The 26,464-nt window shown below is 36.8% G+C and overlaps 1 protein-coding gene across 1 annotated transcript in view; it reads right to left on the reverse strand.

The window, feature by feature from the left end:
* Nucleotides 1-635: 635 nt before the first annotated feature.
* Nucleotides 636-26,464, reverse strand: part of DCC (DCC netrin 1 receptor) — a 1,242,672-nt gene continuing 1,216,843 nt past the window's right edge. Inside the window, exons 28-29 of the mRNA XM_030926166.1 lie at nucleotides 9,830-9,972; nucleotides 636-5,971 (exon numbers count right to left, since the gene is read on the reverse strand). Of these exons, the coding sequence (XP_030782026.1) occupies nucleotides 5,882-5,971; nucleotides 9,830-9,972 (233 nt within the window). The 3' untranslated portion in view covers nucleotides 636-5,881. The remainder of the gene's footprint in view (nucleotides 5,972-9,829; nucleotides 9,973-26,464) is intronic.

The following is a 26,464-nucleotide window of genomic DNA, read 5'->3' on the forward strand; positions in this document are numbered from 1 at the left end:
GTACATGAAAATGGCATAAGGGTTTATTTGCTTTAAAATAACTTACTGAGAATTAAGTTGTTATTATAACTTACTTGAGGATGAGGCAGAGAACTGACAGCTCCTACCACAGCTTTTAATAAAAGGTAATATTTATGCTATGGTTTTGATATCTGACCCCTCCAGAGAAATTTGATCCCCAGTGTTGAAGGTGGGGCCTAATGGGAGGGCTCTGGGTCATGGAGGTAAATTCCTCATGAATGGCATGGTGCAGTCCACATGGTAATGAGTTAGTTCTTATTCTATTAGTTCCAAAGGGAACTGGTTGCTTAAAAGAGTCTGGCACCTCCTGCTTCTCTCTCTTGCTTCCTCTCTTGCCATGCAATCTCTGCACATGTGGATTTCCCTTTCCTTTCCACCATAAGTGAAAGCCTCCTGAGGCCTCACCAGGAACAGATGATGGCACCATGCTTCTTGTACAGCCTGCCAGAACCATGAGCTAATTAAACCTCTTCTCTTTATTAAGTTACTCAGCTCAGGTATTCCTTTACAGCAACACCAATGGACTAAGAGAATGAATCCTAAGGACACAGACAGGCAAGGTTGTGGTTGTGTGTGTGGTACAACATTTACTATAAATAACATGAAGAAAGAACTTTGTATCAAAACTTTATTTATTAAACAAAAAATGCACCATTGGAATAACATTTCTATAAAAAATGAATATGAGACTGTTCTACAGTGATTACAAAACCCCCTTTTCCTTGTGTAGTAGTATACAAGATCATGTGTAGAAACAGTCATTGTTTTAAACTGTAAGCAAGTTTCCTTCCTCATAGAACAAGATTTACACTTAAATATTTCAATCACTAGTCTAATTTGGTTAACAATGCTAGAATCTGACAGTTTAAAGAAACTTTTTGTAGGCTCAAAATACCTTTTTGTTAAAAAAGGTGTTTTGCAACAACAAAAAATTTCTTTTCTCACTAAGGCTAGTTAAAGCTGTAGTATACCCATTTCTACCAAATAAACTTATCACTAGCACACTAACAATCTGTTTGAGTTGCAAAGCCCTTTGAATGAGTAGCACTGATCTGCAAAATGCTTTCAGAATTATTTGTTTGGTGTTATCTTCTTTGAATGACCCTAAAAAGGGAGAAGGTGGTGATGATGGAACTTCAGTGAAGGCTTTGCCTGGACTAGACATCTCTTCATACTCAGCAATGGACAATTCATTTCCAAAGTGGTCCCTCTGAGATATGGAACACTGCAGCTTTAACAGCCGTATCTAGATCCCAACCAGATCTCCCTTTTTATCATAAATTATCCAAAAAGAAGCCACTCTAAATAATAAATTAAATATTACTTATAAAAGTACATCCCATACCCACCCACCCTTCCCCCAAACAAGCTGACAATTCACAAAGTTCAGAATTGTCAGATTTACCCTACAATAATAAAAAACAGCATTTCTCCTCCTCTCCAACATTCCTTTCTTGCATCTGAAAATACACGTTCAGCACACAGTGAGATCCCTTGGCCCATGCCTCTGTGTTTATTAAATCTTGCAGAGTTTTGCTCTTGCTCTTCTACCAACAAAAATCATAGGATGACAATGTATAAAGGCTCTCTAGTGAGAGCAAGAGAAAAAAGTCCTTCAGAGAGTGCAACTGGAAGTCTGCCAGGTGAACGTTATGCAATAGTGGCAACAAAGAGTCCAGATCAGTAGTAATATTCATTTGCTGATACGGGTGTGGTACTTTGTCTTTTACATAACCTCACTGACCAGGAAATAGGCATTTTTTTTCCCAAATCGATTCTTTTTGGCAACAGGTATTTAGATAGCAAGATACATTGAGGCATGGGTACACATATTTTGCATTGGAATGGAATATCATACAAAACACCTATCTATGATTTTCCAAAGTATTCAATTTAATTTTAAACACTGGACTCAAAAGCTTTTCTGTACAATACTAAAGTGATTTCTGAAAGTCACCAGAGAAATGTAAATTAAGAGTAAAATGTTGCTTTGAATGTGATTTACAAAAAGAGAGAGGGTGAAGACTTGAGTGTATGATTGCTTCTGCATCTCCAGGAAGTCGTGGGCTCTGTATTGTAAATAGTTATGAGCAGGCTAGGATAGTAACCTCTGGCCTACAGGACTGCCTGTGGTTGCATGAAGTAAACTGAGTGAAAGGGAAGGTAACCCTGCTCCACATCTATTTTAAAGTTCAGATGATTTTGTTTTCTTTAAACACACCTGAAACTAGACAATTTTTCCATTTTTCCTTTTTTCATTGACTAGAAATGGACATTCCAAAACCATCAGAATTCTGGGACACAATTTTATCTAAAATGGTAAGATGTTATCTTTAGAAGTAACCTTTTGTTGTAATTACAGTCCAGCTGCTGTATCTGAGATACCATATTACATTTGGAGACAACCATAAGATGATCATTTAAACAAAGTCAACAGAAGTACTCAAAGGGTGGATAAGTATCAGCAATCATCTTCAAGCACAGACACCAACAGCTTCCAGAAATATCTGTACTTAAGAGATTCTTTATTGGAAAAGCCAATAAGTGCCAAACATTTTAGTTTCAGAATGTTGTCTGAAACATCACACTAGCACAGGATGGCTCTCCTTGTGTAGCTGGAACCAAGGCAGGAGACTGAACATACACACCTAATTTTGAATAATCCTTATTTTGAAGAAACTAAGAATATGCCCAACAGGAATCCTTAATAAATCTCCACTTATATCACTGACTTGATATTTTTTTCAGATTGTTCAATTGAGTATGCATTTTATAATTCCCAAATGTAAAGTTTCATTATTTAAATATTCTAGAAGCTTGTATCTCTGTTATTCGAAGAGGCAAGTATGACTGGTTTCTTATTGGCTATAATTCAGTACGAAACATTTAACTTTTGACTAGAGCATAATCCAAATATTCTTTATACATTTGAACTATCTAAATTTTTCTAAGTTTCACAAATGCAGAAATTTCTGCAGAGGAAAGAAAATAGCTTTCTTATTAGGGTGAAATACAAAGAAAAATACCATTTCTTTTTTTTTTTTTTAAAGAAGAGGATCTTGCCTGACATTTCAGCACATTACAGGGCAGACCAGAGAATGCTCTGCCAAATATGACTTTCTTCTTTTTCAGGGAGAAATGAGTTCTGGTGGTAGAGCTGCTGGTTGGCTGTCAGGTATCACCCAATGGGAATCAGATTTATGAGCATAAAGAGTCCTGGATACCATGAACTAGACTCAGTAGGAGGAAGTCAGAGACTAGTTTGCAGTATTCACAGGTTTCTTCTTGTCAAGAGATCAGTAGACTGGGAAATTAATAAGTTACCTGAAAACTTGGGCAGGAAATTGTATACATATATGAATCATTTGAGGGTAAAGGGAACAGAGTTATACAAAAGTTGTGGTGACATCATTGTATATTAATACTACCAGGTAAATGATACTATAGTTTTTTGAGGATGTTTAAATTGATTGTATTATAGATTAAATGCATGGTGCTATTATTGGCATTGTCAGTTACTAAGATAAACCATTGTATTTATTTAATGAAGAAAGTTTCAAGAGCATGCAGCAGAAATGTAACTTCCACTGAAGACAAATAACATATATTTTAAATGGATTTTTAAAAATTGCATTTCCTAAACGATCTAGAAATTTGTGAAAATGATAGTTTTTTTTTTTTAATTGATCATCTATATTCTACAGATTGAAGGTGTGACTCAACCCCTAAAATCTGAGATGTGCAACCTATTCCAAACTGAGCACTCAGGATTACCCTCATGGGGGTCAAGTACCTAAACAGAATGTTCCATGTTTGCTAGAATTAGAAAGGGGAGGTAGTAATTCTTAGGGCCTAGAGAAAGTTGGGCTAGCTCAATGAATATTTTCTTTTTTGAAGTAATGGATTATTTCTGAATAATTTAATATTATGTTAGGAAACACTTTATTCCAGGTCAGTAGAAGGTTGTCTACCTAAGTGCCCAGATGTTAAATAAGAGTAATCTGTCCCATAGAATAACATGACATAGCTCTTCAGAAAGACTTCCAGAAAATCTGAGTAAATTGAATGAGCACTCTTGTTGAAGGAACAAATTTGCAAATGGACCGGACTTTCTAATGAACCATTTGAACAGCCCTCTCTTTGACATCAGATTTTCTTCCCGACATAAAACTGTAAAAAAATAATCTGAATTATTACTTCTGTTACAGTGCCATTTTGCTCAAAATATTTTATTCAGGGATTCATATATAATTACCCACCTAATAAAAGGAGCTATTAGGTTGTAAAGATCCTATCCCTTCCATGCTCTTTTAAAATTATGACCTACTCAAGCTTGAAATCAAAGGCAGAGCTGAAAGGAATAATTCAGCTGAAACTCTCTCATTGGGTTCTCAAGTCACCTAACTGATAAATATGCAAACTAGCTCCCTTTTGGCCATTCAGCTACATAAGCAGGGATTAACTCCAAATGCAGCTGAAAATTCAGAAGCTAAAAGGCTGCACACAAAATGTTCTTAATTTTAGCTAGTTCCAAGCTATAGGTAAACATGGCAATAGAAGTTTAAAACTGTAGTCCACAGTTTAAGATGCTGCTTTGAAAAGTATCTGCTGGATTTATGCGTCAGAAGTGTCAGGTGGCACCTACCCCTCTGCTGTCCTCCGACTCTGACACAGCTGTGGTGTAAAAGATTCCCTTAACAAAAGGGTCTGGTGGCCAATGCTTCCCAACACTGACCCTGTCTGTAGGCAGAGTTGGCATTCTTTAAGAGAAGATACTTTAGAAGTTACCTTTTATATTCCTTCTCTTCCTCGGGGCCTGCTTTCAGGGAATCTGCCATTTCCATGGGAGTAGAAGACAAGCGACATTGGCCAGTGCACCATATGACATGTGGCGCTGGCCATTTCACCCAATGCTAGTTGCCAAGGATAACTCAGGGAGGGATGGGGTGAAGGGATGGGGCATTCTACTAGCCAAACTCCTAAGGAAGATGGCCTTGGTGAAGCTTTGAAATTGCATCACAGTGTGGTATGGCACAAAAGCCACCCAAATTGAAAAGTGTCCTATTACAAGCTTAAGCATATAATTACCCTATGTCTGAGAAGATTGCATATTATATCCTCTTTCTGGAAATGTACTGCTGCTGGCAGAATGCTACTAGTTGCAGATTTTTATGTTCCTGGACTCCTGACATACATATTAACCAAGGGTGGATTTACAAATACTTGCCAAAATAGGTGAATTTTTAGCCCCTCACTAATATCCACCACTTGTGCAAGATGAATGACTGAGTTACAAACATAAGCATTCTCTGCCTTTTGTTTGTTTACTCTTTACTTTTTGTGCTGTAAGGAAAACATCCAATCCTTTGGTGCTATGGCATGAGAGATTCCCATGGGTGCTTTGTATGTGAAAGTTGAAAACAAAATAGTGAGTTTGCACTGGTTTGCCATGGCATGGTACAGGCTTAAATAATGCACTTGCATTTTGTAAGACTAGACCTACACATTAAACAACAGGCCTTGACAAAGGAAAACATACGCATTAGTTATGACAGTGTGGTCACTGCAGTGGCAAAGGCCCAGGACTATTCTAGCAGCTTAAACTTTGACATTGCAGTGAAAATGCATCTTTGCTTTTGTTTAGGGACCTCATAGTCATCATTTGACAATTCCTGATGCCTATGAAAGAAGGAATGCTTATTCCTTCTGAACTGCTTCAGGATCTTCCTTAACTGAGTGGTCCTGATGGGTGACCACTTGTACACTGGTTAGAGTTCTTGGACACAGGTGTGCTGTTTATGAGTAATTGGTATGCTGCAAAGTTCCTGGAAAATTCACCTCATCCATTCAGAAATACATGTTAAAAGGCTGAGCCTGTGATGGCATTAAGCTGCTTCATGAGTCCTTCCAAACTTGCCATTTGTTCACTCAGATCATCCTGTTCATACACCTATAAAGAGAATGAGAGCGAAGAGTTAGTACCAAATATTGATCCATTTCTTTTATGAAGCCTGGGGCCACAGCTAGTTGGGGCGCTTAGTTTTCTCAAGTCTGATCTAGAATACCACAGCCAGGGCTGTCCTCAGAATATATTCATTGAATGAAGATGCTGGTAATAAAACAGGGATAGTAAGAGATTGCATATTGTTTCACTCACTGCATCTCCATCTGTGACAAGGAAGAGGTTTCAGAGTCAAAAAGATTTGGTTTCAAATTAAGTTCTTCCAATTATTAGCTGTGTGGTCTTAGACAAGTGAGTGCATCTCTCTGATACATAGTTTTCTTCATCTATAAAATGATAATGACATCTATTTCATAGGCTATTCTGAGCCTCCTGCGACATGTTTAGTGCCCATGATGGGGTCTGGCATATGGTGGATATTCAATACATCAGTTCTTGTTCCTCTTACTAGGTGACCCATCAAGATATGAACAGAATATTTTTTCTCTGTGTCATGATATAGATAATTTTTTTTTTTTTTTTTTTTTTTTTTTTGTATGTGAGAACTCAATGGGCTTTGCCTTGACCAGTGAAACTTCTGGGGATTATGACTTTAGTTTGTGTGTGGAAACAAAATTCATGCCCCAAATCAGAGTCAATCCTTTTTGGGACAATTTAAATGGTGGATAAAAGAAGAGGTTGAACTGCAGAATGCCTAATGAACTGTGACTAATTCACTCTGTAAAATCACTCACTGTAAGTCACTTATCATGTAATAAGTTATAGGATTATTAGTTATCACAAATACCAGGTCACTAGGCTTAGGAATTCTGCTTCAGAAGGTATGGGAAGAACCTAGACATCCTTATTGAAAGAAAAATTCCCAGGTAGTTTTGACAGCCAGATGGGGAAACAAGATATGACACTGATTTGAACCCCAGTCCTTTTATATACTTGTGCATTTTATTTGAATTTGTCTCCTTACTTGTGAAATGAGAATAACAAATTTGCCTTTTGAGGAGTTAGGAGGGTTCAGCAAGTCAGGGGCACTTACCAGCTGCCCAGTGGTATGTGTTCAATAAATGTTAGTTTTCTTTTTTTCCTTTCTTGAACATATTATTTGTTTTGACTTATACAGATGTTCTACTTATTATTCTTGGCTAGCGCATTCCATTGATTAAGTGATTGAGCCAATGAGGCCTGAGCCATGATTTCTTGCTCTGCATAGGCTAAAACACATTCCTCTGTACCATGGTCAGAGATGTATATCTAATCTCGCCAAATAAATACCCTCGATCTCAAGAGAGCACTGATGGAATTTGCATGGGTGGGAGGTAGGCACATAGCTACTCCAGCCACTGAAAAAGCAGCTCAAAATGTATGATATTAATGTATGAGCTTCCTATAGAATTCTCAGCATGTCAGTGAATGATTTGGGCATACATTACCCAGCCTTCAGGGCTTAATAGGGGACTGAAAAGTTTCCAATTTGGCTAAAAGCCTGTTTATATACATACTACGTGTGTGTGTGTGTGTGTGTGTGTGTGTGTGTGTGTGTGTGTGTGTGTGTGTGTGTATGAGACAAGTTGAAGTAAGGGGATTACTAGGTAACTCATTTCCAAAATGTTTTCCTTGTCTGGTTATTGTTCTCAAAGTGTCTAGATGTCATTGTACAATATGGCAACCACTAGCCACATGTAACTATTATATTCTTAAAATGTGCCTAAATTGAAATGTCTTTTACATGAAAAAATACGCACCAGTTTTGGAAGTTAGTGCAAAAAAAGTAAAATATATTACTGACAATTTTAAATATTTATTGCATGTTGAGATGATAATATTTTGGAAATACTGGGTTAGATAAAAGGTATTAACTTCACCTGTTTATTTTTGCATCTTTTAATGTACCTTCTAGTCAATTTAAAATTACACATTATATTTTCATAGGTAAATGCTGGTCTCGATTATTTGCCCTGTTTCTGTATTTCCTTTAATATGTGTTTCTTACTGCTTTTAACAGTATACCTTTGGCTGCCATTCTTTCGAGTCAACCTTTAATGTAAAAATGGGCCTGCCTGACATTATTCCTTATGAGATGAGATACTTCATGTAAACTTAGAAGTTTGATTTTATTTGAGATGTGGCCACAAACCTTGATCCTAAACAGATAGTGAAGCAAATAGCTATTTTCTGACAAAAGTACATTAGAGTCTTATAAATTTGAATCTTTGAAAAGTATGTTAAGTATATAATACTCATCTGCCAAAACATTCACAGACACATCCACATAGTCAGCTTCTTTGGTCTCTATGTAGTTAAAATATTTTATGGTTTGTAGTATTGAAAAAAATTAAGTCAAGAAAAATGTGTTGTTCTTCACTCAAATGAAATGTTCTTTGTTTTTAACAACAACCAGATATCAAAAGAAAGTATAATTTTATTAAAAACCTGGTAGTTGCACTGCTTATAGAGGAGAGGACTGATTAAATGTGACCTACTTATTCCTTGATATTGTTATACATTTATTTTTCAATATATTGTTTGCAAATTTTGCAGAAGACTACATTTATGCATGAAAAAACAGAAGCTAGTTGGAAGGGTGGCAGATTATTCTCATTTCATAATTTATGCTTAACAAAGGTCCAAATGTAATAACACAATAGAATTTTAATCTGCTCTTTTCATCTTTTTTCTCTTCTAGTGCCTTGATTTTTCAAGAATCTGATATGTTAATTCCTTAGGCTTCTTTTAAATGTTTTCTCTTGAATTATATTCAGAAACAACTAAAGTGTGCTATAAATAGTTGTCTTTAGGCAACATCTTTTTGAATTTCCTTTATAGTGCATTTTTGGGATAAATGTTTTTTCTTAAAATTCTGATTTTTTCCCCTTCTCCATTGATGTTCCTTCTGAGTTTTCTAACTGGAACCCTTTTTAGCTTGTTTTCTCAGTAAAACTTTTTCTGTCTTTAATAAACTTTCCCTTCTTATTTTCTAAATATGTCATTTCCTTTTTATATTACTTAAACTCCTTCAATTTTTTATTTTATATTTTCTTCTTCACAAATCTATACTTTTGGGTATTTTATGATCTCAGAAGTAACATATACAATTTCAAAAAAACCCTCATAATATAGTTTTTTGTCACCATAGTTTTTAGTTCTAGAGAATAACTGTATAAGTTGATGTAGTAATGTGCACCTGTAGTCTTAGCTATTTGGGAAATTGAGGCAGGAGAACTGCTCGAGCTAAGAGGTTCAGGGCTGTAGTGTACTACAATTGTGCCTGTGAATAGCCACTACACTCCAGCCTGGGGAACACAGCAAGAACCTGCCTCTTAAAAAAAAAAAAAAAAAAAAAAAAAAAAAAAAAAAAAAAGAAGAAGAAGAAGAAAGAAGAAAGAAGAAGAAGGAAGAAGAAGGAGGAGGAGGAGGAGGAGGAGGAGGGGAGTAGTTATATAGTCTTAATTATTTCCAAGAATGCTAAGGTATTTCTTCCTATTGAAAAGAAACACACACACATATCCATGTGTATATGTATATATTATATGTGTGTGTGTGTGTGTGTGTGTGTGTGTGTGTGTGTGTGTGTGTAAAACCACACATTATGTAGCCATCTGGTCGTATTTCTAAGACTGTCCTTAGGAATCAACTTTTTACATAACTATGTCTCTGACATAATTTTTTTTCATTGCTTTTATTTCCTCTTCATATTTAAGTGCAGGAAAACAGAAGAACAAACAACAATAAGAACAACAATGCCCTGGGGTGGCCTGGGGTGAATGGACAGTACTCATTGGTTTAGATCCTGTTACACAGCACCAGTCAATCTGTCCCTTGATGAAGCATGAATTTTAAAGATGTCCTTACATTGACTGAATCCTCTGTTGATTTGTGGCTCTCCTCAGACACTTCAGGGGCTGTTGGCACACACACAGGAAGCAAAGGGGATCTTGCCTTTCCAGCCAACCCAAGGGAGGCTGTTTTCACATGGGTCTTAGGAAGAGTGGGCCCTGAAATAGAAAACACAGTGATGAAAGTAATGTCGAAAACATTCTGCAGAACACGTTCTCAAGTATATACACCATATCCAGGAGATTGGCATTGATTTTAGGTTATTGCTCATTCTATAGTGTAAAGATGAATTCTGACACAAAGAGTGGGCTCGTTTTATTTCTACTACATGGAAGACAAATTCTGACTAGGCTTCTCCAGATGCAGCTTCACTAGCCATATGTAATTGCAAGTAGATTCCAAATCACGCTGTGAAAAGTTACCTTGGAGCTCTGGACTGTTCATCACACCCTATAAAGTGTCAGGCAAGCTTATTTGGTGCCAGTCTCTGCTTAGGGCCGAAAGCCCTGTGCTAAATCACTGAAATAAGCCCTAGGTTGCATAGCAGAACCAAGGAAGATTTGTGGAGTTAGAAGAGCTGGTTGATCTGGTCTACAAATGAGCATACGACATTAGAATAAAATAAAATCCATCATGGCTAACCTGATAGACTATCATTTTTAATTCTATTTTGGAACAAAAAAGGATGTAATTCTGTTCTAATCTGTATGGCTTTTGTCAATAAAAGACATTCTATTGCTCATGAAAATCATTTGAGGCACTGCTGAGTATCTAATAGATGATATTTCTGTCTATTATACATAAGGGCTGCCTTTTTGGAGGGAACTGAAATTTGCTTTATAAATTCTGCTTAGCTTGTAGCACTAATACAACCTCGTCCCTATAGCTGAAAATAAAGCTTTTATAAAGGCTTATTGAATCAGCTAGTACATCTCACATAACTAAGGGGTTGTGTCATTCTTAGCATTGTAACCAAGAGGTCAGCAGAAAAGGTGTTACAGAAAGCCATGAAAAGGCCGTGGCCCCAGTTCTCTTCTATCAAGAGAGATGACATTTTAGTCTTAATGGTTCTAATGGGGTCCTATATTTTGCCAAGAAAAAGTTGTTTGCACTACACTTTAGAAAACAAAATTCTAGCTAATAAAGCTCAGAGGTTACTCTACAATCAGATAAATGGGAGTCATCTGTTCATTGGGAAGGAAACAAAATAATAATAAATAAATCTAATAAACTAGCAATCTGCTAGGTGCTGGTCACTAGAAATGATAAATCTTGACATAAGCATCTTTTCCCATACCATGACCTGACATGAAATTTCTTCATATTTATACTTTTCACTCTTGAACTTTAGGGATCAAAACTCTGCAATTCAAGTGATATAAAACTTATGATAACATAAGAGGATGATATTCTGTTCATGGTACCTCTGATGAGAAGCGAAATGAAACATGAATTGTTTCCTTAAGAGTGGAAATAATACTTCTGAGTGCCTACAAAAGTATAGATCCATGCCAAGCATTTTAGTTTCATTTTGGACAAAATAACATGGTGAGGGAGAATTTGGGATATCACAGTAAGTCCAGTCTGCATTCCGATCTGTGCAAGTTCTTGTCAAGTAAATCTGTCTTGGCCTGTTTTTCATCTGTAAAATAGGAATGATACTAGTAATTTGTTAGGATTAAATGAGATTATGTATTTAAAGTGGCTGATACTTAGTAACTTTTTCAAAAAGGGCTATTCACGCTGTGAAAAGTTGCCTGGGAGCTCTGGACTGTGGTTCATCACAGTACAGAGCCTGTGAAATGTCAAGGAAGCTTATTTGGTGCCAATTATAGTTACCAAATGAGGGCTATTTTTAATATTAATCATTTTATTATAATATCATATATTAATATTTTTCAAAACAATCCTACTAAGTATTTGTATTCTCGGTTCACACATGGGGGTGCCAAAATAAAGAAAAAGTAAAAAACTTGCCTAAGTTAACACATTTAGAAATGGGCAGGCAGTATAAGAGTTCGCACCAACATCTGTCTAACTCCATGGAGCAAATGAAGGATGATCACTAGCTTGTTGACGTAGCCCATCCAATTACATGGGATTTTTGAGGAAGCAATATACACGAACATGAAATCTAGTTCAAGGACTATGAATCTGGGGATAAAAACTCCTTTTTTTAAATCATTGTTTCTCATAACTGTCTTGTAATTTAAAGGGAAAAGCAAAATAATCAACTCCAGCGTTGACTTAAAATACTGTATTCCAATATTTTTTAAATGCATACAAACATAAAACTTGCTGTAAACATCACACCTTATAGTTCTTATGCTATGCTATAAAACAAAACCACCTTTAAGGTTAAACAGAAAGGCCCTATGAAATCGTACAATTTGGATTATAATCATTAATTTAATATGATAAATGAGATTGTTGGGCTAAACAAAATTGCCATATGATACTGTTGCTATGTTACAATCATTTTGGGTTTGTCATATAAGCCCAGTTTTCATTATGAACATTTTCCTTCTTTTTTTCATTTATTCAACAACTTGTTTTCTTTATTTTTAATCAACAAGGAAAAATAGTTTATTTTTATGGTGTAAAACATAATGTTTTGATACATGTATATACATTATGGAATGGCTAAATCAAGCTATTTAACATATGTATTACCTCACATACTTATTTTTTGTGTTGAGAACACTTTCAATCAAATCTTAGCAATTTCTAAGTATACAATATATAGTTACTAACTCTAATCACCACAATATACAATGAATTTCTTGAACTTATTTCTCCTTTCTAACTGAAATTTTGTACCATTTGTCCAACATCTCCTCAATCCTCTCACCTCACAGCCTCTGATAATCATAATTTTACTATTTCTTTCTTTATTAATATAAATTTAATACTTTTATCCTGCCCCCCCCCCTTTTTAAATTATATTTTAAGTTCTGGAGTACATGTGCAGAATGTATAGGTTTGTTACATAGGTATACATGTGCCATGGTGGTTTGTTGCACCCATCAACCCATCATCTATATTAGATAGCTGTCCTAATGCTATCCCTCTCCTAACTTCCTGTCCCCTGACAGGCCCAGTGTGTGATGTTCTCCTCCCTGTGTCCATGTGTTCTCATTGTTCAGCTCCCATTTATGAGTGAGAACATGTGGTGTTTGATTTTCTGTTCTTGTGTTAGCTTGCTGAGAATGATGGTTTCCAGCGTCATCCATGTCCCTGCAAAGGACATGAACTCATCCTTTTTTACAGCTGCATAGTATTCCATGGTATATATGTGCCACATTTTCTTTATCCAGTCTGTCATTGATGGACATTTGGGTTGGTTCCAAGTCTTTGCTATTGTGAATAGTGTCACAATAAACACATGTGTGCTTTTGTCTTTATAGTAGAATGATTTATAATCTGTTGACCATATACCCAATCATGGGATTGCTGGGTCAAATGTTATTTCTAATTCTAGATTCTTGAAGAATCACATTGTCTTCCACAATGGTTGAACTAATTTACACTCCCACTAACAGTGTAAAAGCATTCCTATTTCTTCACATCCTCTCCAGGATCTGTTGTTTCCTGACTTTTTAATGATCACCATTCTAACTGGTGTGAGATGGTATCTCGTGGTGGTTTTGATTTGCATTCCTCTAATGACCAGTGATGATGAGTTTTTTTTCACATTTGTTGGATGCATAAATGTCTTCTTTTGAGAAGTGCCTGTTCATATCTTTTGCCCACTTTTTGAAGGGGTTTTGTGTTTTCTTCATGTAAATTTATTTAAGTTCTTGGTAGATTCTGGATATTAGTGCTTTGTCAGATGGATAGACTGCAACCATTTTCTCCCATTCTGTATGTTGCCTGTTTATTCTGATGATAGTTTCTTTGCCGTGAAGAAGCTCTTTAGTTTAATTAGATCCCATTTGTCAATTTTGGCTTTCGTTATCATTGCTTTTGGTGTTTTAGTCATGAAGTCTTTGCCTAAGCCTGTGTCCTGAATGGTATTGCCTATGTTTTCTTCTAGGGTTTGTATGGTTTTAGGTCTTACATTTAAGTCTTTAATCCATCTTGAGTTAATTTTTGTATAAGGTGTAAGGAGGGTTCCGTTTTCAGTTTTCTACATATGGCTAGCCAGTTTTCCCAACACCGTTTATTACATAGGAAATCTTTTCCCCATTACTTGTTTTTGTCAGGTTTGTCAAAGATCAGATGGTTGTAGGTGTGTGGTGGTATTTCTGAGGCCACTGTTCTGTTCCATTGGTCTATATCTCTGTTTTGGTACCAGTACCATGCAGATTTGGTTACTGTAGCCTTGTAGTATATAGTTTGAAGTCAGGTAGCGTGACGCTTTCAACTTTGTTCTTTTTGCCTAGGATTGTCTTGGCTGTAGGGGCTTTTTGGTTCCATATGATTTTTTTTTTTTTTTTTAATTCTAATTCTGTGAAGATTTTCTAACTCAACAATAGGCATGACCTCATTCATACAGGGACTATAATGTCAGGTCGTCTTCACTGGATGTGAATGGTTTACCTCTACTCACACACCCACACACCATTTTTTTTTTTTTTAAACTTCTGACTATAACCATGGTGTTCCTGGTGCCATGTTAATTGTAAACCCAAATAGGAAGTCAGCCACTAAAATCCTTGGCAGGGAGTTCCTATCAAATCGTCTTCCAGATAACCCAGCATGTGAAATTCATGTTGGTATTTTAGGTTATTATTTAAGTGAAGGCATAAAGTTTAAAAAATAATTCACAAAGTTTAAAAGCTTTAAAAAGAGGCATAAACCTTGAGAAGGTATCTCCCAACCACGTATTTTGAATTGCGTTGCCTGAATTATGTTTGTATGCCCTTCAAGAATGCTTGCAATGTTCTGATTGAACCTGAATTTGTAATAGCTTTATTGTTACAAAGCTGTTCCTCTTAGTACCTTCCAGAAGCTAGCTCTTATCCCTTCCCATGTTTAACACAGCAACTGCATCTTAAAAGTGAACATTTGTCTCTACATATTTTTTCACGTATCTTGTACTTATCTTTGACCTAGACTCCCTTAATCATGAAACCTATTTATTTTAAATTTTTCGTTTTAAAAACATGTTCAAGAAACTCAGCTACTTCTGAAAATTTATAATCTAACACGCAATCAAACACATGCAATGCATGTTTAACATATTTTGAAAATCAATTCACTCTAACATAGGTGTCTATAATAAAAAGTGAAAGGCATTGGCATAGCTTATTATGTAGGAAATTCAAGTAGGGCTAGTGCATGTTCTGTTCTAAGAAACATAAAAGTAAAGATTCTTTTAGAACATACCAGACTGTTGTACATAATTCCATAACATGTACTTCATCACAATTTTTTTGTCAGTTTGACATGCAGAGAAATGAATTTCTAGGCATAGCCTATGGTTATCATGATGGAAATGTTCTTATGGTGTATTTTCTTCCCAGAATTCCAAACACTTAGGTATATTGCCCTATGTGTATCATACTGCATCAGCCACACTCCTATTTTTACAAAAGGACATGGACATGACTAAAGAGTACCATCAATCAAACTCATTAGAAAGTTCATTATAATAATTGATTTTCTCTAGTGCCCAGGCAAGAGTTATACATTCCAAATGTACTGAGTGTTGAACAAAAGTATAAGACATGGTGAGCCTCACAAAAGGAATCGAAGACACTGTCTCGGCTCAAAGACCACACGGAGTGTTTAAACCTCAGATGATTACCTTTTCTCAAGTACTATTCACAGAATCACAGAAATTTAGAATGCCAGTACCTCAAGGGTTCCTGGAGCTCATCAAATGACCTTCCTTTTATTTCGTTGAGGAGAATACTGAGGTCCCTGGAGATCAAGGTAGAGTTAATTTCAATAAAATTCTAGTAGAGGCAAAGAATTTAAACAGCCTCCTAGAGTTCATTGTCAGCAGGATTTGACTGGGACACTCTATGGCCTTAAATATTTTTCTTTCCTTTCCCTGAAAGGGCAATTAAAGAAAAGAGTATAAGGGAAATTTCCCAGGAGAGATTTATTAACAACTAATTAGGCAACTGTGGCCTCAAAACTGCCCATTAGTTAAGGAGAATAAATGTTTTAAAACCAAGATTTCCATGAAAACATCCTTTGTTGGAAGGCAGACACCATGTTCTTGGTTGTGCATAACTCCATCCCTATATGATATTTGTATTTGTGTAGATTCGGTGTTCAATATTTCAAGCCTGTGCACTGGTGAAACCTGGGTCCCTACAAGCTCACCAAGCAGTGCTTTTTCCTTAAGTACTCATAGCTCACCAAGCATAAATGGCTTCCTTCTTGATTTTCTGGTCTGCGTGCCTGTTCTTTCATGGGGCTATGAGACATAACTTTAATCTTTCACCTTGTGCCTGAGACCTGATCAGTCACCTTCCCAGTCTAAATTCTCAATCCATCTTCTACACCATTTAAACCAAATGAACATTTTTATATAAAATAATCAGTTTCCTGGTATGGACTGATTGAAATGGTTGAAATATGGTTGAAATGACAAAGCAGTATAGTCACCAGGCATGTGGATTAGTGAGTGAGGCCTGGAGCTTGGTCCAATCCAAACAGGATACTTGACACCATATTGCAGACTCTCACCTGCCAATGGACTGACTGCTACTGTTGGGAGACCATTTGTCCTAATCCTCCATATTAAGCCTTCTTAGATTTCAATTACTTTGACATTGAAATGGGGCATTGCCACACTTCCTGGGAGACTAACTGATTTTTGTTTTTACACTGTTTTCAGAAGCCAGGTTTAAAGCCCACTTTGTTTATGCAACCCTGGCCTCACCAATTCTTGGTGACTCCTTCTTGATAATGGACTGCCTTGAGGCATGAGAGCCTTTGATGTGCCTGGCAGTGTTCTGACTCACTAGAAGAGAGCCACCATCCTACCCAAGAACTAATGGAAATTATGGCAATTAGAAAAACACACACACACACACACACACACACACACACACACAGAAAACATATTACTTCAGGATATCAAAGTGCTGTTCTTTAATGTTAAGAAATGATAGAATTTTTGATGACTTTTTCTGTGTTGGTAGATCTAGATTGTAGCTATAGGGAAAGCTTCATATTTATTTATTCACTTTGGAGAACAACACTTAACATTGACAATTGGCCTAAATATGAATGCTTTTCATAAAACTTCTATGAGCTCTATCAGAAACATATATCAAAGGAAAAGGAAAAATTAAAAGAATCTCTTCCATGGTTCCTAGCTGTTAATATAATCTCAATTTTGGAGTCAGGGTCCTCTGGGATCTCTCCCAAATATGAAAATTGATTTTCAAAATGTAATTAAAAAAAAAACCTACCTCATTTTGGGAGAGGGAGGTGCTCAAGGCTGGGTGGGAGCTAGTGAGAAGAGGATCAGTACTGGGGATCTGAGAAATTGGAAAAATCACCTTTCATTTTGCATACAGGTCTTGAAAGATGAAGGGTTTCCCAATCTGAAGTCCAAGCTGATCTATATTATTTTTTTTTCAATGACGGTAAACTGTGTGTGACCTATACAATGAATTCCAAGTATTTAATGAGTGCTCAAATAAATATCCAGATACTAAGGAAGCATTTTAGCCTAGGACCTAGCTTTGTGACCTTGGCTTAATAGACTAATTTCTTTGGATTTTGGGCTCTTTATGTCTATAAATGTAAGAAATTTAATTTTTAAGTTTTAGCTATGAAAAATTGCAATAATTTAGTTTTAAACCAGTGCTTTGTAAAAAATAAATGTTCTATCATTGTTTTCTTAAAATTATTAGTGAAAAGCTACACCAACAATTAAGGTTTTATTGCTTTTGTATTTCAAACAGATATTCTAACTAAAAATAAGTGGTATTACGTTTCTGAGGTTAAATGATCCATGGCTAATTGAAAAATTTAAATTTACTAATGCTCAGTCTGAAGTCACTGCAGAATTTCCCCTATCCAGGGTGCATGTTGGAGAAGTTTCAGGCGACCCTTTGGTGGAACGCTGGCTGTTGATGTGCTAAGTAAATGTTCTTACACTGATATACAACTAATTAAGTGAGCATCGCTTTGGTTTTAATGTTATCTCCTCAGCAGGACCCACTAAAAGGAAAAAATAAAAATGGGCTGGAGTTCTGAGATGGGCTAGCAGTATGTATCAGGTGCAGATGAGCAGCCTCAGCCGGAATTTACTGTTTTAAGCTTCATTTTCACAGTACAGTTATTAAACATTTCATTTACTCATTAGGTACATAATATATGACTGCCAGGTGCAGACTCCTGCTAGCATCTCTCTGCAAAAGATTTTCCCATGTAAAATAATTTTGGGGGGTGAGAAACATTAGGATGCAGCTGGAATGGACTGAAAATGTTCACCAGGGTCAGATCAGAGGCCAATGCATAGCATGGTTTTGATTTCACTATTAACTCACATCTTCCCCACTGTTTCCTATTTCCTACTTCATTTTCCATTCCTTCACCCTTAAGAACAAAGTTAAAAAGGGTGGTTTTGAAGAAACCTGGGTTCTCACCTCTACTTTGTCTCTGACACATTCTGGGAAGCCAGACAAAATGAAATGGCCTCTCTCAGTCTAGTTTCCATGTGAACCAGAATATTATTCTTACATATATTTATTATTAACTAACTAGCCTGTGTTTGGGTTATCTGGGGGCGGATATAGAAGTGTCACATAATCATTTATACTTCTGACAGGCAAGGAGCTTTTGAGGGTATGGGAGAAATAAAAAAATATGTATGGGAAACTTTGTGTAATCCTCTACCTTTCCATCTTCAACAAATATCGAACAAAAAGAGAGTAGCTACATTTACTTAGACACAATAGCCTCAGGCATCCCTCATCAGTGATCGAATTTCAAACTATAAATTTTGCATCAATCTTAAGACATTTTAGTCTACCCTGTGAATTGTACTTTAAGGGTGCTAAACATCTCTAAATGCCACTTCTGGGAAGAGAAACATTGTGTTCTTCTCCCAACCTTCTTATTTCTCAAAAATAAGGGAAACGAAACAGACTATTTGCCCACTGGGGATGTGCTGATGAGGTGCCCTGCTCCCCTCTCTGCTCCTTTCTTTGTCTCCCATTGTAAGACAGGGCTACTCTGAGTCACAAGTAACATAGCTTTCATTGGCCACCTGTCTGTGAAAAATGAGAGGAAAGGGTTAATAGTGACCATTAGGTCACTATTTAAGTTTTTCAACCTGATTGGGCTTGGCACTGGACATTGACATTGAAGACCCTCTGTCCTTAAACTTCACAAGAGTTGCATTTGTTAAGTACACAAGACAAGGCCTGACTTCAGAAGTCCCAGCCACCTCTCTACTGTTTCAGTTTACAGCTAGTGGGCCCAATATTCTTGTAGTCAGGGAGGGAGGAAGAGGTCTTCCACCTACTGCTACCATTTTCCAAAAGGTTATGATTCTCTGCAATCCTTGATTCCCATCTGGTTATCAATACCTTGTCTCTATTATTTTTATAAACTAAAACCTAGAGAGAGAAAGGGTAAAACAGGTACCCTTTGTCCCACCTACAGATACATAAACTAAAATAAAACACCTTTTCCTACATTTCTTTAAAATATACCGTTTAAAGCTACCTTATTGCTCATGCCTTGGGGACAGGAACATCAAAGTTCAAAGAAGATAAAGGACTTGTTCAAAGCCACTCAGCTCGTAAGTCAGGCTTAAATTATATGTTCTTTCTTAGATAAAAATAAAAAATTCTCTAAGGTAGGCTTTGATAGAAAGCTGAGTGAAGCAGACCAGACAATCTTAGAGGAGACGAGGGTGTGAGAGTGAGACAGAAGAAGAGACAGCAGGTATAGTGTGGGATGGTGGCAGGGGGTGATGGAAGAGGTAGAAGAAAGAATGGGAGTAAATCAGCATATTCCTGCTCTCTTCTCTATGTTGATCCCAGCTAGACATGTTCTGATTTAAATGGGGAGTCAGTATAAATATAAACATCACAGCATCATGGAAGTGAAAATTTCTGAAGTCTTGGGAACAATAACAAACATAGTACTTGGCTTTAGAGCTTCCTTAGTTTGAATAATGCAAAGGGTCAAAACTGTCTTCAAATATCTTTCTTGTTTTTTCACTCCTTTCTCTCAACTCCTCTTTAGCACTATCCAGCCTCCTCAAACACATACTCTTTTGACTAACAGCAGTTTATACCCAATAAATGATTTATGATAATATCTTCTGGGAAATTATATAATTTGAACTTCCTGACTGCTCAAATAAACATTTATTTTAATTAGCTCCCATTCTCTGTGATTTAACATTATCACTATTCACGGATTCACTTACCCTCCTTACCACCAGAAAAAAAATTAAAATTTATGTTACAGATTGCATATGCTATTCACCCTGGGGTGACACTGGCTGAATGGGAAATTTTTATTAAACATTGAGTCATTGTTTGGGGAAATGTGTGTGCAGGCATTAAGTCTCTGCAGGAGGTGCTTTTCAGTGTACCACTTGAGGGGTGCTAAGGACAGGTTATCATGACCCCCTTCAAATGACAACACATCTCAGTTCCCCACAGGGGCTCATCTTTTGGAGAAAACATATCATGGATAGCAGTGGTCCTGATCTATTGCTCTTCATTTAGGCAATAAAAATAAGAGATTGCTTCAGAAGTGGGACAAATTTATAAATACTAATTTAACTAATTCCCTCATCACATGTTGAAAAATGTAAAAAGTCTCATGTGTTTCTATGAAAATGAATAAATTTTGTGGAATTTCATTTGAGTAGAGCACAGGTACTCAGCTTTTGGCCTCAGATTCAGAAAAGTTGTTTCAGTACAAGGTTTTGGAACTGGTCTTGAAAAACAAACAAACAAACAAAAGAAAAGCAGACATTGGTTTACGTTCCACAGGTGAGCTAAATTGAGGGTGATGACAAAACAGCAGGTCAAGTAGTTCTTAACCTGTTATAGATAATAATTTGAGACAGTAATGAACGCTATGAACTCATTTGCTAGAAAAATGTACAGGCACACCCACAGAGAAATATCCATTTAATTTCAAGTGAGTTACCAAACCCACAAATTTTTCCATAAACCCCAGGTTAAGAGCATACAATCTGTTCAAAATCCAAACTACCTCACGCTCTAATCTGTAGAGAGTCAGCCTCAGCATAACCTGGAATCTTTTTAGCAATTCAGAACCTCAGGCTCTACTCCAGATCTGCTGAATCGGAGTCTGCCTTTTCATAACGCCTGCAGGTGGTTCCCAGGCACACAAAACTTGAGAACCACTGCTTTTGATAGCCCTGTCCATGGTGAGCTTAGAAGTTAAGATTTATATCTCAAATCATGTTTGGACATGACCCATACTGTAACATGCTTAATAAAAACAAAATGTATAATTTTTTCTGTGAGAAGACAAAGGCATCAGTAGTGTTTTACATGTGCTCAATGAGAAATAACCTCTTTTTCTCACTTTCAATAGCTTACTTCCTACTCCTCACTTTCTTACCCCTCTTTGCCTTGCTACTGATTCTCTTTGCAGAGAGTTCATGCAGGGAATAGCTACGTTGGAAGTTAGAACTGGGATCTAGGAAACTCCATAAGTTTTAATCACATTAAATTGGTCGATTGTGAGGAGCAATTCAGGAGATGCAGTATTTATGAGAGAGAAGAAGCCAGGTAGTGACCGCCTAATATGTACACCTGTTGGATATAAGGCCTTGCTTGGGACCTATGCTGTTGTAATGCGATGTGATCTTTGCAGTGGGACCATTTAAGTGAGACAGTGAAAATGGCTTCCTGGCTGTCAAATGGATTTATGATTTGTGAGCAAGCCCCGTTCAAATGAAAGAGGCCACTCTTTTCTCTAGACTCAGGGAACGACATTCAGACAGCTCTGAGCAGTTGCTCTGACCTGCTCTGTTCACCGTCTCTCTCCCACACATGGGTCCATTTCATCGCCCCTTCTCTGTTGCATATACTTGTGGGGAAATACAGCATACATGAGTTAGATATTGTTGCACCAGACATTGAGCTGTTAAAATTTAAAATACATTTAAACTCATTTTCATATTATCCTATGCTTCATATATAAGATGATGAAAACTTCACTGGGCTCAACTTATCAGGCAATGTGTTCTCCAGATTTATCAAGTATTCTAATGTGTCAGCCCAGGCATGTGTGCACCAAGCAGCCTGTTTCTATTAACTGAGGTACTACTCAGAGCATAGTAGCAAAAAAAGAAAATAAACAAATAACTATATTCTTGTAAATGCAACACTAACACTAAAAGCTAATTTTTGACTTAAGAGCATACTAGTTTCACACATTATTGTGGTTTAAAAAAAATGCTGTCATAGCCAGGTGCAGTGGCTCATGCCTGTAATCATAACACTTTGGGAGTGCCCAGGAATTTGAGACCAGCCTGGACAACATAGCAAAACCCTATCTCTGCGAAAAACAAAAAAATACAAAAATTAGCCATGTGAGGTGTCACTCACCTGTAGTCCCAGTTACTTGGGAAGCTGAGGTGAGAGGATCACCTCTGCCAGGGAGGACAAAGTTTCAGTGAGCTATATTTGAGCCAGTGTACTCTAGCTTGGGTGACAGAGTAAGAGATTGTCTCAAAAAAAAAAAAAAAAAAAAAATGTGATCTCAGTCAGGCGTGGTGGCTCACTCCTGTAATCCCAGCACTTTGGGAGCCCGAGGCAGGCAGGTCACAAGGTCAGGAGATTGAGACCATCCTGGCTAACATGGTGAAACCCCGTCTCTACTAAAAATACAAAAATATTAGCCAGGGCATGGCGGCGGGCACCTTAGTCCCAGCTACTCGGGGGGCTGAGGCAGGGGAATGGCATGAACCTGGGAGGCAGAGGTTGCAGTGAGCCGAGATCACACCACTGCACTCCAGCCTGGGCAGTAGAGTGAGACTCCATCTCAAAAAAAAAAAAAAAAAAAAAAAAAAAAGTGATCTCTATTAGAAAATTCTTACTCAGGTGACCTCAGAAGTAGAAAAATACATACAACTTGCTGGGTAAAATAATCAGAAATGTCAAAGAAGAATGTTTTAGAAGAGTACTTTGAAAAAGATGTTGAAAATAGCAGTCACTACAAGTGCCATTATTCTTATAAGCCTGTACGTGCAATTATTCATTTCAAAATGAGAGGCATATGGTTTCATGAATAGGGCTTACTTATCATTGTTTTCTACCAAAAAAGCTTGTTAGAATCCCTTTTACCACACAAGATAAAGGCATTCTCCTCTAAGAGCCTTGACATTCTGGTAAATAAAGAGATCCTGGAAATAAGAACATCGATCCTCCTGCAAGCCTAAGATGAAAGTCAATGTTGGAACACACACAAGATGTTTAACATGGCACTTGAATTTGTTTATAAGTCCCTGCTAGTAAGATAAGAGTTATAAACATTCAAAGTCGAAGACTGTTTTTCACACAGTCTTGTAGGTACTACAGGTCATGCCTTTATAAGTATACATATGTAACAAATCTGCATGTTATGCACATGTACCCTAGAACTTAAAGTATTAAAAAAAAAAAAAAGTTAACTGGAAAAATTGTGGCACTTGAAAAAAAAAAAAGAAAGAAATGGGTTGCTGATGGTTAAACTCTGTTTATTTTAATATCACAGAGACTTTTCGTTTGCTTTCAGTGTGTTAGATTTTTCGTAACAAATTTTCAATAGTCCATTAGCACAGAGGTTTATGTGAGCACTTTATTTCAGCGTTTCCCCTTGCTGCCAAAGAAAACAACTGTAACTTGACGCTCATTGAAGAACTTTAAAGAACTCTGTCAACTACTTTGAATACTTAAAATGTATACCATGAGTCTCAAAATCTTCATTCAAATTAAAACCTTTCTCTTACTCCTAGTCTTTCATAAATAAAAAGGAGAAAGGAAGAATATTTTGTAGTAAATAAGGTTGTAGAATTTCATGTTTCCTTCCTCTTTAAAGAAGAAAGACCATCTGATTTCACAGATGAGAAAAGTGAGATTCAGAGGGGCAAAATCAGTTCTGTAGTTGGCATGATGGACAGACTAGTCCTTAGGACTCTGACTTCCACTGATTCACACTCCTTCTTTTTTTTGAGATGGAGTCTTTCTCTGTCACCCAGACTAGAGTGCAGTGGCATGATCTTGATCTTGGCTCACTGCAACCTCCACCTCCCAGGTTCAAGTGATTCTCCTGTCTCAGCCTCCTGAATAGCTGGGATTACAGGCACACGCCACCATGCCTGGCTAATTTTTTGTATTTTAGATGGGATTTCACCATGTTGCCCAGGCTGGTCTTGAACTCCTGAGCTCAGGCAATCTGCCTGCCTCAGCCTCCCAAAGTGCTAGGATTATAGGTATGAGCCATCGCACCTGGCCTCCTCCTCTCTACTCCAACACAGAGACTGCTATTCTTGTTCATGGAGGCCACTGCATGTCTGTTTATTTTCATAAAAATGAACTACTGAATTTCCGAAGGCTGTGGTTTCTACTCTATGCAATTTATTTGGCTTTAGCATAAGATGCTACTTATAGTTCAGATTATTAAACATGTTATAAAATGGTCATGAATTTATCTGCCTTTATCTTTTTCTAGTATCTAATCTAATATCCTTACAAACTTACAAGTTGCTCTGCTTTGTCTAAACTCATTATTAGACTTGAAATTGAAGAACTGAAGTCAAATTCTGGCTCTCATCTTTATTATTTTATTATATTCTGACCAATTCAACCAACATTCGAGTGTCCACCATATGTAAGGGTGGAGATGAAGGTCCTAAGAATAATGACACATGACCCTGGAAAAGTTGCAAGGTATTCAACCTCTCTAAATATTGACCTCTGTATTGGTAATGCTGATGAAAGTTACTTCTCAGGCAGATACACACTTATTTGGAAATGTCCTCTATAAACTATAAAAAGGTGACAAAGCATAAAGCATAAACCTGATAACTTTTATGTAAGCTGAGTTTTAAAAAGATGCTTTATTTTCAAAATATTTCAAAACAACAGCGAAATCTATACAGCAGTAGTTAACCATGTGACCTATCAAGTTTATAAGAAATGTAAAAGGAATATTTACTGCCTTGAAAACAACCTACTGCCCACCTTTCCTTCGCCATTCTTTCTGTCACTCATGTGGCCACCCACTCTGCAGTATAATCCAAGGACGTTCTTTGTAATTTACATGTTTTGAATTATGTTTCTATTAGATTACAAAGTTCTGAAAACAAATTATTTTTAACTTTCTCTTATGATTATCTGGATGGCCACTGAATACTTTAACCTCAGAGTTTCATTGTATTAGGTTGATGCTTATCTTCAATTTCATATATGATCTAACAAACAATTCTTGATGCAATATTTTCTCATAATTGGGCAAACCTTTCAAAAAAGGGATTCAAACTTTTCAACTGTAGTCATTCACTCCCTCTCTAAAATACTAGCTGTTAAGTTTTCGCTCTCATTGACCTATGGTCACACTCTCCAGCTCTCACTGTGAGGAATAATCCCATATGCCTTAAACTCTTATATGCTTATCTTTATTTTTCAGTTGGCATCCAAAGCCCTGGCCATCAGTGGTGGTGACAGCAACAGATGTCAGATGTCAGTCCCTGGCTTCCTGCCTTACCATAGAGGGATACTCGACAGACTGGACAGGTGAGTTGAAGGCAGATGGCAGCTTTCCAGAGTGCTCCAGCTACTTGCTACTTTTGCTATAACATCTCTCCATGTAATGCCAATGTAAAGGAATAAAATGTTTACTCAAACACTCAGCTAAATGACTTAACCTACCTGATGTAGTTCTTCCTAAAGAATATTTAATTATTAGGATCCTAGAAGACCCATTTTAGGGAGGAAAAAGTCACTCTAAGAATAACTGTTAACATCACAAAAAAAGCTAGGTAAAATCCTCTATCTTCAAAGCTACATTTCTCCAAATTCTTTACGTTTGGCTGTTACTTCAATTGTTGACCTTGGGCAAGCTGCCTAACCTTCTTAGACCTCTGCTTTGTCACTTATAAATAAGGCATCAATTACGTGGCTTACTCATAATGACTCTTCTAGAAACTATTTCTCTCTCCTCTGGGCAATTAACAGAGCTCTTTTCCTATTAATATTTATTTACTAAACCCTGATAGTAGAGGAAATACTAATTTATTAAACCACCAAGTAGGTTCCAGAGTCACAAACATTATTGATACTTAAAGCAAATTTGCCCTAATTACATTTTACCAATGGATAATTTAGGATGACCAGACCAAATTGAATCAAATTTCACCTATTACAATCTGTTAGGAGTGAGGACAGAAAAAATTTCAAGGAGATGTCTACCAAAAAGCCACACAGATAGCTTTCACATGAGATACAACTTACATAAAAAGATGTAGTATAATTTTCCACTCTAGCATTGATTGGACGTATTGGCTTCAATAACACCAAATCAACACATCTCTCCTATTAGCTGTGCCAATGATTTATTCTATCTGACTGGCCTTTAAAATGGCCCTCTTGTGTCACCTGCTAAAGGATGTCTGATCTCCCATGACCTCTGCCTGTGGCTGATTTTAGCAGAATGGAACACTTGTGTGGTATTCTTGATGAATACCTGCAATGG

The sequence above is a fragment of the Rhinopithecus roxellana genome, chromosome 21, assembly GCF_007565055.1.
Source record: "Rhinopithecus roxellana isolate Shanxi Qingling chromosome 21, ASM756505v1, whole genome shotgun sequence".
Lineage (NCBI taxonomy): Eukaryota > Metazoa > Chordata > Mammalia > Primates > Cercopithecidae > Rhinopithecus > Rhinopithecus roxellana.